At 54.3% G+C, this 17823-nt stretch overlaps 1 protein-coding gene across 2 annotated transcripts in view; it reads left to right on the top strand.

The window, feature by feature from the left end:
- The window catches only part of SLC25A12 (solute carrier family 25 member 12), a 100736-nt gene extending 83295 nt beyond the window's left edge, over positions 1-17441 (top strand). For both annotated transcript variants that reach the window (XM_084799459.1, XM_084799460.1), the window contains 5 exons: positions 3119-3259; positions 5185-5323; positions 8458-8616; positions 14849-14939; positions 16381-17441. In XM_084799459.1, coding sequence (XP_084655585.1) covers positions 3119-3259; positions 5185-5323; positions 8458-8616; positions 14849-14939; positions 16381-16588 — 738 coding nt within the window. In that variant the 3' untranslated portion in view covers positions 16589-17441. The remainder of the gene's footprint in view (positions 1-3118; positions 3260-5184; positions 5324-8457; positions 8617-14848; positions 14940-16380) is intronic.
- The last annotated feature ends 382 nt before the right edge of the window (positions 17442-17823 follow it).

Genomic DNA, 17823 nt, shown 5'->3' with positions numbered 1-17823 from the left:
TGCGGTGTGTATATCACTTTGTGAGTGTCTGGTGTCATCAGAGATGAGAAAAGGGCATAAGAGCTCTGGAACTAGAGTTAAAAATGGAGTTAAAGATGAGTTTGGCTCCCAGCCTCTGCTCCTAAGTATTAAGCTATCTCTCCAGCCCCTCCCACTGCTATGTGTATGACTTAATTCAAATTTTAAATAGTTTTTGCCTATTATTTCAGATCACTAGCTCTATTTGTTTATATATATATACATACATATACATATATATATGCTTTTAAAAGTTTTGAATCTATAGTTCCTAGTACCAAATAATTTTTTAAAAATCACAAAAATGTTAAAATGATCAAACCTAGGCAGGAGATCTGGAAAGAGGCCGCTGTTTCAGATGCCAGCTCTGCTAAGTGCGCTCTGGAGGATCACTGATGCATTCCTGTGTCTGAGACTTTCAGTAGGATGTGTGGTTCACCCTTCCCCAGCTACTCACACTCTCTTCACAGGATGCAGCCAATCATGTTTTAATAGTAAGCCACTTAAAATTTGATAATCTTAGGTAGATTTTTATATAATTCTAATCAAATGTATAGCAAATATTTCATGTTCATAAATGATTTTAGCTTTTTTATTTCCTTTCTGAGACAGGGATTCTCTGTGTAGCTTTGACTGTCCTGTTCTGAGGCTGGCCTCAAACTCCGAGGACCACATAGAGATGACCTGATAGTTGTGTGCCTTGCTACAGGGTCACTGTTCATGGTTGCCATGCTCCCTCGCTGAGAGATCTGTATTGACAGTTTGCTTCTGTGTTCCAGGGCGTCTGATGGGTACCAAGGCGCTCACCTTCATGCATATAGCAGTTCATGTGACTGTATGTGCAATGTGTGTCATGGGCTCCTTTCTTTGATTGTACTGTTTTCATGCAGCTTTAGAAGAAAGCTAGTTACTTGTACACTGAGAAACGTGGAGGACTGTTGAAGGAATGCACAACGCAGCCATCTGACAGTCATTTCCAAGAGCCTCAGATGAGAGAAGTTTCTCAAGAGAAGGGAGCTGGGGGCTGGCAGACCAGGTGTGATAATCCACCAACGGTTAAAATCTGAAAGGATAAACAAGCAGTGGTGGTGCACGCCTTGATCTCAGCACTCTGGAGGCAGATGCAGGCGGATCTCTGTGAGTTCGAGGACAGCCAGGGCTACAACAGAGAAACCTTGTCTCAAAAAAATCAACCAACTACCAAACAAACAAAAACCATGAAAGAACTTTCTGTTTATTTAAACCTAATGTCCATATTTAACACTTAGCACCTAAATAAAGCACACTGGTGGTAAATCTGAGGGATTATAATAAAAATGTATAGTTTTTTTCTTTTAATCTGCTTTAGTGAGAATATAATGCATGTTTCCCCAAAGACAGTCTTTACAACCATTGTTTAAAAAAGCAATTGCAGGGAAATAGTAAACTTTTCAATTGGTTTGGTCTTTAGTTCTAGCTACAGGAGTAATTACTTGGATTATCATTTTAACATAATTTTTCACCCAGCAATCCTTTTGGAAGTATTGTTTGCTTAGATTGAAACACTGAAAACGCTCCCGTCTGCCTGCAGAGCAGCAGATTATAAAAGAAAGAAACGCAGGCAAATCAACATGTAAAATTGGGTCAGTTTAGCCTTGTTCCGGGGACCTATGTGCCTGCCGTGGTCTGTGCTGTGTCGACACAAAAGGGGATTAGTTCCCTGGGGAAGTCAGGACAGTCAGCTGCCTAAAGGAGGAAAGGGGTCTAGGGCCGGTGTGGGGTTCCAAGTCAGGGGGTGGGGGGTGGGGGTGGGGCTGAAAGGTTAGGATTTGAACCAGAAGCACTGAAGAGTGTTGTGGCCCCAGGGTGTTCAGGAGGGACTGAGGTGACGTCTGCACACCTGTGGAACCGAGCTGCCCCTCCAGGTGCACACTTCCTGTCTTAGAGGGCCGTGTGCTGCGGCTGTTCCGGCTGCAATGCTGATGGTGATTCTGTGAATACCATTACAATTATGAGTATTGTATGAATATAGTTTTGATTATAGAACGTAAACAGCCGCAGTTTAAGACAGAAATGCACAGATGAGAGTTCGGCGCTTCCTGAAGGGAGATAATATATATTTTATTTATTTTTTGTATCTACGTGATCAGGCACACATGATCATCTTTATATTACGGAAACCAGAAAAGGAGCCGTGGCAGTTATTTTAAACAGCCCTTTCCTCCCCTTTACTAGTTGGCAGATTTCAGATGTAAATTCACTCTGATTGTTTAAAATCAAATCTGTCACTCAGTCACCACGGGAGTGGTGATCTGGGGGTGTTGTACTCTGAGAGTCTGTTTTCCAGCTCTGTCTTGAAGACTCCCCCCCCCTTTTTTTTTTTTGTCTTGAGATGATACTGAATCTCATCTCCTCAAATTCCTTCCGTTTGTGTGGGTGCGGCTGGTCCAGGCTCAGAGCTTCTGTAAGAGAGGGAGGAGGTGTGTCTCTGATGAAGGCACCTCTGTGGGGCTAACGCTGTGTTCATCTTTCTGCAAGTTGCTGGGCTAAATCAATGCTCTGCTGAGCACTCCCTCTCACCCAGAGCCCCCCACCCCCACCCCCTACCCTCCCCCCCCCCACCCCCCCCCACCCCCTACCCTCCCCACCCCACCCCCCCACCCCTGCACATCTTTATTCACTTTTGTTTTCCAAAGTGGATTTATTGATTTTGCTGCTTGGAATGTGCTTGATGTTATCCTTTAAGATCAGCTCTGAGAGCCGGTCTTGGTGTTTCAAATAGAAATAGACCTAAATCCGGCTGGAGTGGTTCACATTTATAATCCCAATACTCTGCAGGCTGAGGCAGGAGGATTGCTGTGACTTCTAGCTTAGCCTGGGCAACATAGTGAGCTCCGGGCCAGTTTGAGCTACAAACTGGGACTTTGCCTCACGTAGACACAAACCCAGAGACTGACATGAGGGGCCTTTGGGACATCTTCGTGAGACCCCCTTGCAGCAGCACAACGTGGGCCTTTCCTTCCCCAGTAAAAAGTAAAGACGTCTCCCGTGCCTTTTCCCCTCATTGACACCCCTGTCAGCTCCGACGTGGAAAGAGCTTGTCTGTGTCCCTTGCTTGCAGGCCGGAGGCTCGCAGGTCATCTTTACCAACCCTCTGGAGATAGTGAAGATTCGTCTGCAGGTGGCAGGGGAGATCACCACGGGACCCAGAGTCAGCGCTCTGAATGTGCTCCAGGACTTGGGACTTTTTGGGCTGTACAAGGTGGGTCGGTTCCTTCGGCTGTGTGGAGAAGCTGCGGTACACAGTGTAACATGAGAGAGTGCAGAAACCCAGTGACACCCCAAGCTGAGGAGCTATCTTATCCCATAGAGTGACCTATGGGATAGAAAACGCAAAGGAAATCAGGACCGTCCGTTAAAGGCAGCGGGATGGACACGCGCATGCGCGTGCTCCTCTTAACATTTTTAGCTTTCATGGAGCTGCTGGCAAGACACCTGTCCCATAGGACCTCTGGCTTCAGGCTCACGGCTTTCTCCATGGGATGGATGGCTCAAGGCCTGCAGTCTGATCCTCTGCTTACTTTATCTGAATACTTACTTGTCTCTTATGGTCCCAGGAGGGCTGCCCTATGTCTTAAACATCACGATCATGGTGGTGGTGGCGGTGGCGGTGGTGGTGGTAAAACGATACTATTTGGCAGCATTTGAGTCGAGTCTTTAAGAAGTTAAGTGGGAGGATTTGTCAATAATGAATTCCATTAAGAAACAACAACCGTTACTGTACTTTCACAAAACTCCCCTAGTCACCAGACTCCCTGCCCCCCTGTCCCGTCCCCCCACCTCCCCCCGCAGGCATACCTACTGCTGCCATTACAGATCAGATGTAATGGAGCAGAAGCCAGCATTTTTCTTTAACAAGGACAGTATTTCTTTCCGTTCCTTTCCCTGGTAGAAGGGAAAACACGGACATTTCCCCTCTATAGGGGACTGTGTTTCTACAGCATTGAGTTTATTTATGGATCTATAACTGCCGAAATGTGTAAATTACAAATTAGGGACGGGGGCGGGGGTAGCTGGAGAGATGGCTCAGTGGTTAAGAAATTAGGAACCGCTAGATTAGAGCCACACAGCCACAGGGTGCTTGGGAGCCTGGCTGCCAGGCACGTCTGTGAATGCCTCCACTCTGCCCTGCATCTGTTGAGATTCCCTTGGAGAGCAGAATTTGTAAATATTGCTTCTGTCTGTATTATCCTGTGAGAGGCCTTGGGTGTTTCTGTTGTTGTTATAAAAACAGAGCCATCGGGGAACGCTTGGGTGTAGCGTTTGTCTGGCGAGGTAAAGCTTCAGGCCTGGGCTGGCAGGGGCGGCTGACAACACCCAGGAAAGTGTTCAGTGCCCTCCCCGTGGCCAGGACAGGGCTGTCTTGAGTGGAAGGTGAGGTGGGAAGGAGGAGGGAAGGCTTTGGGGTTTTTTTTTCTCTGCCTTCCCTAGAACGGGTCCCCTTCTCCGTTGCCTCCGGAGTTCTGCCTGGCCCCTCCTAAGGCTTGGGACTGATTGAGGATGACTTGGTAATTTGTTAGTTTGGGGGATGGCTTAGGAATCCAGCCTTTCATTTGGGGATCTGAGTCTAATGCCTATCCTGTTTCACCCTATCAGTTCGATCCCCACTCAAGCCCCCCAGCCCCACCCCTAGCAAAGCTGAGCAGGCCAAGCAATCTGGGGAGTCCGAAAATCCTTATGAGTCCTAAGATGTTGGCCTGGCTTGCTCAGTGCACAGAAAGTTCAGCTATCTGGTGACACGTTGCAGAGACCTGCAGCAGAACTTCCTCGGAGTTAATATTGCACAGCACTTTAAAATGCTTGAGAGGACAGGTTTCACGTGTGATTACCACAACAGGAAAAAATTAATTTTTAAAACCCCAAATATAGCCTGTCTAGAAATGCTAGAAAGTTCCTCGTTGTCAGAATGCAGCAGTCTTTCAAGGCTAGCCTAGATGGATAACCGCTTTCCTTTCAAAAGTTTCCGTGCCCTGCATGTCTACTCTGTCCACTGTCCCTCACCCTCACATCACTTTTAATGCTGTTTGAAGGACATCTCAGCTTGTCACCAATGCCTGCCCACTTCCCAGCCAGGCATTCAAGCCGTGTTTACACACTGTTTTGCGCTGTTTCCTCACCGTGCGACAGGGTGCCAAGGCGTGTTTCCTCCGAGACATTCCCTTCTCCGCAATCTACTTTCCCGTGTATGCTCACTGCAAACTCCTCCTGGCTGACGAGAATGGACACGTGGGAGGCATCAATCTCCTAACAGCTGGAGCCATGGCAGGTAACGACAGACTTTCTTAACCAAAAGAGCTCTCTTAGGAAACACAGAATCTCTGACTTTGCCCTTTATTCTGGAAGTTATTGTTGGGATCTGACTTAGCTGAATATAACCGCCTTTTCTCCTTTGTGGGGATGCACTGTGGTTCTGATGAGAGTTAATTACATTTGCATAATGTGGATAAACAACTTAATGCAGCTTAGCAACTTGGAGCCAAATTAGATCTGCCCATCTAAATTGGGCTCCCGTCATTAGCACGTTTCTTAGCCTCCTGGGCTCCTGAAACCTTGGGTGCAGCCAACGAAGGTGGAGAAGTTTTTTTTGCCAGATCCGTGGCTCTGTTGACGCAGTGCTGGTGTGCGGTGCCTGCCTGCTCCTTGTACTTGTCCTGGAGGGTGGAAGGTTCTCCAGTTGGCTCAGAAGCTGAGCTTCACAAAGCCATGTCTTTTTGCTATCACAGCTCTCTCGTCAGACGGAACCACGCCCCTGCAGCAAAACCACTCTCCGCTCTCAACTCCATTTTCATCTCTTCTCTGACTTTAGCGTTCAGCTTGGTCATGGTTGCTCCAGTTGGCTTCCCCTCTGTGTAGGCTGAGTGGGCTTAGAGATTTCCGTTATGCTCGTCCTGCCTTCCCTCTGTGGCCGGCATAAGAGTGGAGGCTCAAGATGAGGCAGCGGGTCACAGGAAGAACTTCATGTAGTCTAAGGCGCCAGATTAGGCGCAGGAGAGAGTCTACCAGAAGGAGGAGCCTGACAGGAAGGAGCTGACTCACAGCAGTGGGTGGGGCGCAGGAGGCTGGATGTGTGTGTGTGTGTGTGTCTGTCTGTCTGTCTGTCCGTCCATCCTTACTATTGGGTTACCAGGGAACTGACTTGGAATAGAAGAGACCAACCAGGCATCCTTAGATGCAGCAATATGCAGAAATGGCAGGAGAAAGAAAAGACCTGTCTAATGAACCCACACAGAACTCAGCAGAGCCAGGACTAGGCTCTTAGGTCTTTTTTTTTAACATGTGGGAGGCAGCAGAGACAGGCAGAGCTCTGTGAGTTTGAGGCCAGCCTGGTCTATATAGTGACTAGTTCTAGGACAGCCAGAGCTACGTACGTAGTGAGACATTGGCTCAAAAAACAATAGGGTGGTGGTGGCACCTTTAATCCCAGCACTTGGGAGGCAGAGACAGGTGAATCTCTGTGAGTTCAAGGCCAGCCTGGTCTACAAAGAGAGTCCCAGGACATCCAGGGCTACACAGAGAAACCCTGTCTCGACCCTCCCCTCTCCCCAAACAAAACAAAACAAAAAACCAACAACAACAACAACAATAGGGATTTACTTACTTTTAGGTGTGTGTGCATTTGCTTGCATGTATGTATGTAAACCATGTGCGTGTCTGTTCCTGGAGGAAGCCAGAAGAGGCTATCAAATCCCATCGGACTGGAGCTATAGACAGTTGTGAGCTGCCTTGTGGCTGCTGGGAATCAAACCCAGGTCCTCTAGAAGAGCATCCAGTGCTCTTAACCACAGAGCTATCTCTCCCATGCCATTGCTTGGCTCTTAATTGCTGGGATACCCTCTTCTACCGCTTGGCCTAAGTATGGTGTGTTTAATAATAGGAGCCTTGGGTTTCAGGAGTGTTGAGATGAATATGCTGTTCTTGCTTGTGACAACAGGGGACAACTTATTTTAAATAACAAACAAAAAACAAGAAGCCAGGGCTTTGAGCCCTTGTCTGGGGTTCCAGCAAATGCCTTGATCTCTGGCATTTGTGATCTCGCTTAATTTGGTCAAGTGACCTGTTTAACCTGGCACCAAGTCATCCCCCCAACCCGACCCTAGCTCCGTTCTTGTACTCATCAGACTGCTATGAACAGGGTAGCAGGCAGGCATTTGCCAGTGGGCTATGGAACCACATAAGCAGCTCCCAGGCAGCACCAGCTCCTTGCTTATAGACATTTGACGCGGTCCCAGAAGGGCGAGTTATTCTAATTATCACCAGTCACGCTTCCCCAGCAGGTACTGAGAGCGGCTAGAGACCTGCCTCAGAAGGTCAGCGATTTACCTGCTTTCCTCTGAATGGATGGTGTGCTGGGCTGGTCCAACTGGCATGGGTCTCTAACACATCCCCAGGGCCAGCAGCTCCATCTGCCTGGCAGTGAGACCGTGATATTTAGGCCAAATTGAATTCCTTCCCCCTGGGGAAGGTCATGCTGCTTTTTCAAGGTCTGTTTTGTTTTATGAACCAAACCCATGCTTGAGAAACCCATCTCGTGTGTCCTGCTGCTGCTCCTGCATTCTCAGGTGACCCCAGGGAGCTGAGGCACAGGGAAGGCAGTGGCCTTTGGATGATGGGGGCAGGGGCAGGGGGGCTGCTGTTCCTTAACCTGAAGCCTGGCCTGCTCTCAGGTTACAGTGGCTGTCATGTGAGCAGGTAGGAGGGGAGGCTTGGTCACTTCTCCCTTAGCGCCTCAAACTGGCAAATGCTTGATGCTTTTGACACTCGCCCCACTGTGTGGTTGGCAAGAGTCAGCTGGGAGCACCACGCTTTAGTGCCACGTACAGTCTGTTGTACATAAAAACACTTGCATCTTTTTTTTTTTTTTTTTTTTTTTTTTTTTTTTTTGGTTTTTTTGAGACAGGGTTTCTCTGTGTAGCCTTGGTGACCTGGACTTGATTTGTAGACCAGGCTGGCCTTGAACTCACAGCGATCCGCCTGCCTCTGCCTCCCAAGTGCTGGGATTAAAGTTGTGTGCCACCATGCCTGGCTGCTACACTCGCATCTTCTTTAAAGATGAAAAACATGAAGGTTGTTAACGCCAGGAAGGGAACCTGGGGATTCCTATCACTACTCCTGAATTTCTCTCTCTTTCGTTGTTCATTGGGATGGTACAAACTAGAGAGATTTCCTTAATCTAGGGGAAACACACACACACACACACACACACACACACACACACACACAAACCCACAAATTTCCCCCCTTGATTCAGTAGGAAGCACTTGTCATGCTTGGGGAATCTTCTCTTTCCATTTATGCCTCGCTGTCTGAGGAGCTTTGCTGTCCCCTTATGGTTCCGGTTGTGGATTGTGTGTTGGATGCATGAAGTCCTTAGGATGAGTAAATGTGGCTTTCTCCTCAAAGGTGTTCCTGCTGCTTCTCTGGTGACCCCTGCTGATGTCATCAAGACAAGACTGCAAGTGGCCGCCAGGGCTGGCCAGACAACATACACCGGGGTCATCGACTGTTTCCGAAAGATTCTCCGGGAAGAAGGGCCATCAGCATTTTGGAAAGGGACTGCAGGTAGATGCTGGGGTAGGGGTGGGGTCCTGCACAGGGACTGCAGGTAGATGCTGGGGTGGGGGTGGGGTCCTGCACAGGGACTGCAGGTAGATGCTGGGGTGGGGGTGGGGTCCTGCACAGGGACTGCAGGTAGATGCTGGGGTGGGGATGGGGTCCTGCACAGGGACTGCAGGTAGATGCTGGGGTGGGGGTGGGGATCCTGCACATGGACTGCAGGTAGATGCTGGGGTGGGGGTGGGGTCCTGCACAGAGACTGCAGGTAGATGCTGGGGTGGGGGTGGGGTCCTCCACAGGGACTGCAGGTAGATGCTGGGGTAGGGGTGGGGTCCTGCACAGAGACTGCAGTAAATGCTGGGGTGGGGGTGGGGTCCTGCACAGGGACTGCAGGTAGATGCTGGGGTGGGGGTGGGGTCCTGCACAGGGACTGCAGGTAGATGCTGGGGTGGGGGTGGGGTCCTGCACAGAGACTGCAGGTAGATGCTGGGGTGGGGATGGGGTCCTGCACAGGGACTGCAGGTAGATGCTGGGGTGGGGGTGGGGTCCTGCACAGGGACTGCAGGTAGATGCTGGGGTGGGGATGGGGTCCTGCACAGGGACTGCAGGTAGATGCTGGGGTGGGGGTGGGGTCCTGCACATGGACTGCAGGTAGATGCTGGGGTGGGGGTGGGGTCCTGCACAGGGACTGCAGGTAGATGCTGGGGTGGGGGTGGGGATCCTGCACATGGACTGCAGGTAGATGCTGGGGTGGGGGTGGGGTCCTGCACAGGGACTGCAGGTAGATGCTGGGGTGGGGGTGGGGTCCTGCACAGAGACTGCAGGTAGATGCTGGGGTGGGGGTGGGGTCCTGCACAGGGACTGCAGGTAGATGCTGGGGTGGGGGTGGGGGTCCTGCACAGGGACTGCAGGTAGATGCTGGGGTGGGGGTGGGGTCCTGCACAGGGACTGCAGGTAGATGCTGGGGTGGGGGTGGGGTCCTGCACAGGGACTGCAGGTAAATGCTGGGGTGGGGGTGGGGTCCTGCACAGGGACTGCAGGTAGATGCTGGGGTGGGGGTGGGGTCCTGCACAGAGACTGCAGGTAAATGCTGGGGTGGGGGTGGGGTCCTGCACAGGGACTGCAGGTAGATGCTGGGGTGGGGGTGGGGTCCTGCACAGGGACTGCAGGTAGATGCTGGGGTGGGGGTGGGGTCCTGCACAGGGACTGCAGGTAGATGCTGGGGTGGGGGTGGGGTCCTGCACAGGGACTGCAGGTAAATGCTGGGGTGGGGGTGGGGTCCTGCACAGGGACTGCAGGTAGATGCTGGGGTGGGGGTGGGGTCCTGCACAGAGACTGCAGGTAAATGCTGGGGTGGGGGTGGGGTCCTGCACAGGGACTGCAGGTAGATGCTGGGGTGGGGGTGGGGTCCTGCACAGGGACTGCAGGTAGATGCTGGGGTGGGGGTGGGGTCCTGCACAGAGACTGCAGGTAGATGCTGGGGTGGGGGTGGGGTCCTCCACAGGGACTGCAGGTAGATGCTGGGGTGGGGATGGGGTCCTGCACAGGGACTGCAGGTAGATGCTGGGGTGGGGGTGGGGTCCTGCACAGGGACTGCAGGTAGATGCTGGGGTGGGGGTGGGGTCCTCCACAGAGACTGCAGGTAGATGCTGGGGTGGGGGTGGGGTCCTCCACAGGGACTGCAGGTAGATGCTGGGGTGGGGGTGGGGTCCTGCACAGGGACTGCAGGTAGATGCTGGGGTGGGGGTGGGGTCCTGCACAGGGACTGCAGGTAGATGCTGGGGTGGGGGTGGGGGTCCTGCACAGGGACTGCAGGTAGATGCTGGGGTGGGGGTGGGGTCCTGCACAGAGACTGCAGGTAGATGCTGGGGTGGGGGTGGGGTCCTCCACAGGGACTGCAGGTAGATGCTGGGGTAGGGGTGGGGTCCTGCACAGAGACTGCAGGTAAATGCTGGGGTGGGGGTGGGGTCCTGCACAGGGACTGCAGGTAGATGCTGGGGTGGGGGTGGGGTCCTGCACAGGGACTGCAGGTAGATGCTGGGGTGGGGGTGGGGTCCTGCACAGAGACTGCAGGTAGATGCTGGGGTGGGGATGGGGTCCTGCACATGGACTGCAGGTAGATGCTGGGGTAGGGGTGGGGTCCTGCACAGAGACTGCAGGTAAATGCTGGGGTGGGGGTGGGGTCCTGCACAGGGACTGCAGGTAGATGCTGGGGTGGGGGTGGGGTCCTCCACAGGGACTGCAGGTAGATGCTGGGTGGGGATGGGGTCCTGCACAGGGACTGCAGGTAGATGCTGGGGTGGGGGTGGGGTCCTGCACAGGGACTGCAGGTAGATGCTGGGGTGGGGGTGGGGATCCTGCACATGGACTGCAGGTAGATGCTGGGGTGGGGGTGGGGTCCTGCACAGGGACTGCAGGTAGATGCTGGGGTGGGGGTGGGATCCTGCACAGGGACTGTAGGTAGATGCTGGGGTGGGGGTGGGGTCCTGCACAGAGACTGCAGGTAGATGCTGGGGTGGGGGTGGGATCCTGCACATGGACTGCAGGTAGATGCTGGGGTGGGGGTGGGGGTCCTGCACAGGGACTGCAGGTAGATGCTGGGGTGGGGGTGGGGTCCTGCACAGAGACTGCAGGTAAATGCTGGGGTGGGGGTGGGGTCCTGCACAGGGACTACAGGTAGATGCTGGGGTGGGGGTGGGGTCCTGCACAGGGACTGCAGGTAGATGCTGGGGTGGGGGTGGGGTCCTGCACAGAGACTGCAGGTAGATGCTGGGGTGGGGGTGGGGTCCTCCACAGGGACTGCAGGTAGATGCTGGGGTGGGGATGGGGTCCTGCACAGGGACTGCAGGTAGATGCTGGGGTGGGGGTGGGGTCCTGCACAGGGACTGCAGGTAGATGCTGGGGTGGGGGTGGGGTCCTCCACAGAGACTGCAGGTAGATGCTGGGGTGGGGGTGGGGTCCTCCACAGGGACTGCAGGTAGATGCTGGGGTGGGGGTGGGGTCCTGCACAGGGACTGCAGGTAGATGCTGGGGTGGGGGTGGGGTCCTGCACAGGGACTGCAGGTAGATGCTGGGGTGGGGGTGGGGGTCCTGCACAGGGACTGCAGGTAGATGCTGGGGTGGGGATGGGGTCCTGCACAGGGACTGCAGGTAGATGCTGGGGTGGGGGTGGGGGTCCTGCACATGGACTGCAGGTAGATGCTGGGGTGGGGGTGGGGTCCTGCACAGGGACTGCAGGTAGATGCTGGGGTGGGGGTGGGGGTCCTCCACAGGGACTGCAGGTAGATGCTGGGGTGGGGGTGGGTCCTGCACAGGGACTGCAGGTAGATGCTGGGGTGGGGGTGGGGGTCCTCCACAGGGACTGCAGGTAGATGCTGGGATGGGGGTGGGGTCCTGCACAGGGACTGCAGGTAGATGCTGGGGTGGGGGTGGGGTCCTGCACAGGGACTGCAGGTAGATGCTGGGGTGGGGGTGGGGTCCTGCACAGGGACTGCAGGTAGATGCTGGGGTGGGGGTGGGGTCCTGCACAGGGACTGCAGGTAGATGCTGGGGTGGAGGTGGGGTCCTGCACAGGGACTGCAGGTAGATGCTGGGGTGGGGGTGGGGTCCTGCACAGAGACTGCAGGTAAATGCTGGGGTGGGGGTGGGGGTCGTGCACATGGACTGCAGGTAGATGCTGGGGTGGGGGTGGGGTCCTGCACAGAGACTGCAGGTAAATGCTGGGGTGGGGGTGGGGGTCCTGCACATGGACTGCAGGTAGATGCTGGGGTGGGGGTGGGGTCCTGCACAGGGACTGCAGGTAGATGCTGGGGTGGAGGTGGGGTCCTGCACAGGGACTGCAGGTAGATGCTGGGGTGGGGGTGGGGTCCTGCACAGAGACTGCAGGTAGATGCTGGGGTGGGGGTGGGGGTCCTGCACAGGGACTGCAGGTAGATGCTGGGGTGGGGGTGGGGTCCTGCACAGGGACTGCAGGTAGATGCTGGGGTGGAGGTGGGGTCCTGCACAGGGACTGCAGGTAGATGCTGGGGTGGGGGTGGGGTCCTGCACAGAGACTGCAGGTAGATGCTGGGGTGGGGGTGGGGGTCCTGCACAGGGACTGCAGGTAGATGCTGGGGTGGGGGTGGGGTCCTGCACAGAGACTGCAGGTAAATGCTGGGGTGGGGGTGGGGGTCCTGCACATGGACTGCAGGTAGATGCTGGGGTGGGGGTGGGGTCCTGCACAGGGACTGCAGGTAGATGCTGGGGTGGAGGTGGGGTCCTGCACAGGGACTGCAGGTAGATGCTGGGGTGGGGGTGGGGTCCTGCACAGAGACTGCAGGTAGATGCTGGGGTGGGGGTGGGGGTCCTGCACAGGGACTGCAGGTAGATGCTGGGTTGGGGGTGGGGTCCTGCACAGGGACTGCAGGCAGATGCTGGGGTGGGGGTGGGGGTCCTGCACAGGGACTGCAGGTAGATGCTGGGGTGGGGGTGGGGTCCTTCACAGGGACTGCAGGTAGATGCTGGGGTGGGGGTGGGGTCCTGCACAGGGACTGCAGGTAGATGCTGGGGTGGGGGTGGGGTCCTGCACAGGGACTGCAGGTAGATGCTGGGGTGGGGGTGGGGGTCCTGCACAGGGACTGCAGGTAGATGCTGGGGTGGGGGTGGGGGTCCTGCACAGGGACTGCAGGTAGATGCTGGGGTGGGGATGGGGTCCTGCACAGGGACTGCAGGTAGATGCTGGGGTGGGGGTGGGGGTCCTGCACAGGGACTGCAGGTAGATGCTGGGGTGGGGGTGGGGGTCCTCCACAGGGACTGCAGGTAGATGCTGGGGTGGGGGTGGGGGTCCTCCACAGGGACTGCAGGTAGATGCTGGGGTGGGGGTGGGGGTCCTGCACAGGGACTGCAGGCAGATGCTGGGGTGGGGGTGGGGTCCTGCACAGGGACTGCAGGTAGATGCTGGGGTGGGGGTGGGGTCCTGCACAGGGACTGCAGGTAGATGCTGGGGTGGGGGTGGGGGTCCTCCACAGGGACTGCAGGTAGATGCTGGGGTGGGGGTGGGGGTCCTGCACAGGGACTGCAGGTAGATGCTGGGGTGGGGGTGGGGGTCCTGCACAGAGACTGCAGGTAGATGCTGGGGTGGGGGTGGGGGTCCTGCACAGGGACTGCAGGTAGATGCTGGGGTGGGGGTGGGGTCCTGCACAGAGACTGCAGGTAGATGCTGGGGTGGGGGTGGGGGTCCTGCACAGGGACTGCAGGTAGATGCTGGGGTGGGGGTGGGGGTCCTGCACAGGGACTGCAGGTAGATGCTGGGGTGGGGGTGGGGTCCTGCACAGAGACTGCAGGTAGATGCTGGGGTGGGGGTGGGGGTCCTGCACAGAGACTGCAGGTAGATGCTGGGGTGGGGGTGGGGTCCTGCACAGAGACTGCAGGTAGATGCTGGGGTGGGGGTGGGGGTCCTGCACAGGGACTGCAGGTAGATGCTGGGGTGGGGGTGGGGTCCTGCACAGAGACTGCAGGTAGATGCTGGGGTGGGGGTGGGGGTCCTGCACAGGGACTGCAGGTAGATGCTGGGGTGGGGGTGGGGGTCCTGCACAGGGACTGCAGGTAGATGCTGGGGTGGGGGTGGGGTCCTGCACAGAGACTGCAGGTAGATGCTGGGGTGGGGGTGGGGGTCCTGCACAGAGACTGCAGGTAGATGCTGGGGTGGGGGTGGGGGTCCTGCACAGAGACTGCAGGTAGATGCTGGGGTGGGGGTGGGGGTCCTGCACAGAGACTGCAGGTAGATGCTGGGGTGGGGGTGGGGGTCCTCCACAGGGACTGCAGGTAGATGCTGGGGTGGGGGTGAGGTCCTGCACAGGGACTGCAGGTAGATGCTGGGGTGGGGGTGGGGTCCTCCACAGGGACTGCAGGTAAATGCTGGGGGGGGGGTGGGGGTCCTGCACAGGGACTGCAGGTAGATGCTGGGGTGGGGGTGGGGTCCTCCACAGGGACTGCAGGTAGATGCTGGGGTGGGGGTGGGGGTCCTGCACAGGGACTGCAGGCAGATGCTGGGGTGGGGGTGGGGTCCTGCACAGGGACTGCAGGTAGATGCTGGGGTGGGGGTGGGGTCCTGCACAGGGACTGCAGGTAGATGCTGGGGTGGGGGTGGGGGTCCTCCACAGTGGCTGCCGGGCTTTCAGGCCCTGTCTCTGTCACTCAGTGGACGCCTTGCCACAGCCATGCAGATGTTAAGTCTACCCTACCCCGTCTGTCTTTTCAGCTCGAGTGTTCCGGTCCTCTCCTCAGTTTGGTGTCACTCTGGTCACCTATGAGCTTCTGCAGCGGTGGTTTTACATAGATTTTGGAGGCCTGTAAGTGCAGCCACTTCTTATAAAGAAGTCACCAAGCCCAATGTGCGCTTGTTCTCTTTGTAGACCCACTTCGGGAATGCTGAGAGAGGCGTGCAACAGGGGCCTTTGAGAGCAGTGCGTGGAAAGCAACAGGCTCTAAAAGCTTCCACGTTAGGCGAGCCAAACCTTACGAACTCAGGGGACAGTATTAAACTGGTGGACATTTTAGGGAGGCATCAAATTAAATTGCTATGTGAATAATTGCCTTTTTAAAAAAGATTTATTAATTATTATGTATGCAGTATTCTGCTTGCATGAACCCCTGCAGGCCAGAAGAGGGTATCAGATCACATTATAGATGGCTATGAACCACCATGTGGTTGCTGGGAATTGAACTCAGAACCTCTGGTAGAACAGACAGTGCTCTTAACCTCTGAGCCATCTCTCCAGCCCCCTCCATTTTGTGTGTGTGTGTGTGTGTGTGTGTGTGAGAGAGAGAGAGAGAGAGAGAGAGAGAGAGAGAGAGAGAGAGAGAGAGAGAGAGAGAGAAAGATTAGGTTGTTATTGGATTATTTAATCTAAATGTGCACCAGTCACGCTCTGAGCTTCCTTCTCGTTGCTTTTCCATTTATGATAGTTGATTCTTCCCCCATCACTAAGCACATAGATGTTCCTACAGCTAGTTCACACACATGGTTTCAAAGAGGCTCAGTCATTGTAGGGTGCAAGCTCCAAATTGACCTGCTCTACGCTGAGCACTCGAGGCCTCCCCTGGGGAGAAGAGCAGTCACTTGCTGAGTGTGCAAGCAAGCAACTGTTAGCTGTTGGCCACAAGCCCAGGTGCTTTTCTGAGTCTTTATCTCATGATCCTGTGAACCCTCTCTCCTGCTGCAAGCCTCAGCAGGGGAATAGCTGTGGCTCCAAGTGGAGGGACCCATGCATAGAAAAGACGCAGGAACAGCAGTGTTGTTACTGCAGTGTGCAAATACTGATATTTGGCTTTTTTTTTTTTTTTTTTTTGGCTTCATAGACTGTAGAAGCAAGGACTAAAATCTGTTTCTCTTTGGATGATAAGCTTTGTGAGCCCACTGTTTAAGAAGCTTTTGAATTATATCAATACATAAACCTTTACAGTGGATTTCATGCATGCTTCCTGCATAAAATTAGAACATAGAAGAAGCCCATCCGTAGCCAGCGTCCCAAAGACTATCACTAATTCAGAGCATTTTTTTCCTCCTGGAAGTCTGAGGTTTACATATACAAGCACTGTAGGTGGGGCCATTTTTCTTCTATACGATAGCGGTATTGTGTGGCGAGGCTAGAGGTAACAATTGATGCCCAAGAGGCAACACGGGGAGAGCGGAGGCAGCCTTCTTCGCAGTGTGTGGGTGCCACTGGCCATGCTCCAAGTGTCAGTGTCTCCATCAACCCCAAGCTAACTGTCTTCTTTTCCTGTCCGCAGCAAACCTTCTGGCTCAGAACCAACACCAAAGTCACGCATCGCAGACCTCCCTCCTGCCAACCCCGACCACATCGGTGGCTACAGACTTGCCACAGCCACTTTCGCTGGCATTGAAAACAAGTTTGGCCTTTATCTCCCCAAGTTTAAGTCTCCTAGTGTAGCTGTGGCTCAGCCCAAGGCAGCAGCGGCGGTGGCAGCAGCTCAATGACATGGCAACTGCAGACCGAGGCCCAGGAGAACGGCCGGTACCGTGTCCAGTCAGCTGCATGGTACTGTCTGCGCTGGGGTCAACCACTTTCTATATGTGTGTATTGTTTCTAAAGTGATCATATGCCCAGGGAGAAACCACAGTGCAGTTTCAAGCTTTAGTCTTATTTGTTGAAACGTTTTCTGAGCCTTGGCATGAATCACGTGTGCTAGACTCTGCTTCGCACAGCTTGTACCTACAGTGAATGTACATATTGTACATCTTTGTACAGAGACATCTTGGCACCTCATAACCCCCTCCCCCCCCCAAAAAAATCACATTTATAGAGATGTAATGCAGTTCTGAGTGGCTTGAACTGTACAGAATGTTTTGAAAGTGTTTTATTAAGAATCATGTAAGAATAAATGTACTAAAGTTAAATTCATTCTCTTCTTGGTGACTTATGGAGATCAGACATCGGTGTTGAATGTATCCAGTCTGAGTTTGTTTTCCATCCTGGAACAGGAAGGTGTTTGCTGACAAAAGGCAGAGGGAAACTTAATGCTCGCTGCCTTACGTAAGAGATGCTTGGGAAAGGTGCGTGCCGGTGGATGCCAGAGGACCAGCTGGTGACTTTGTGTGTGCTGGTGTGTTTCCAGTTGTTTGCAGCTGAGTGTAATCTTCCTGTCAAATGGAGCTGCTCCTCCTGTCCTCACAAACATGGAAATGGGGTGGGCTCCAACACAGCCTGCTTAGTTTTTCTTTCCTGGTATGCAGCACCACGGTAAAGGTCAAGATGTTGAAAGAGTAAAGTTTGGAAGTTCCCCTTCGTATACTATAATACAAATCAAAAATAAAAGCACAGCAAAACGTCTGCATGGAGTCGGTTTCCTTCATCAGCGCGGGCATGGCGCTTTTCGTCTGATTCGCTACTGACTAAGTAAGCCGTGATCAGGCCTGCGGCCCTCCGACCTTTAGGGAATGTATGTTCTGCTTTGGCAAGAACTAGGGAAGAGAGAAGGAAAAGTTTCTATGTGGGGATTTTGTGGGCATGGGTCCTCACAAGGAGTGTAGCTGGAGCCCACTTACTCAGACACTGGGGTGTGTTAACTCTTTAACAATTCCTTCTGAGGGACAGCCACACTTTAGCAAAGTGCCCTGGGAAAGCACAACTGTGGCGAAGGACCAGCATGTGAGGATGTGTGCAGAGATTATTAGGGTCGGGCCTGGAGGTGGGCCAAGTCACCAAGCACCCG

Source organism: Acomys minous, assembly GCF_964271855.1.
Source record: "Acomys minous genome assembly, chromosome: 10".
NCBI lineage: Eukaryota > Metazoa > Chordata > Mammalia > Rodentia > Muridae > Acomys > Acomys minous.
Note: the sequence above shows the minus strand (reverse complement) of the source record. Positions and strands in the feature narration are given on the sequence as shown.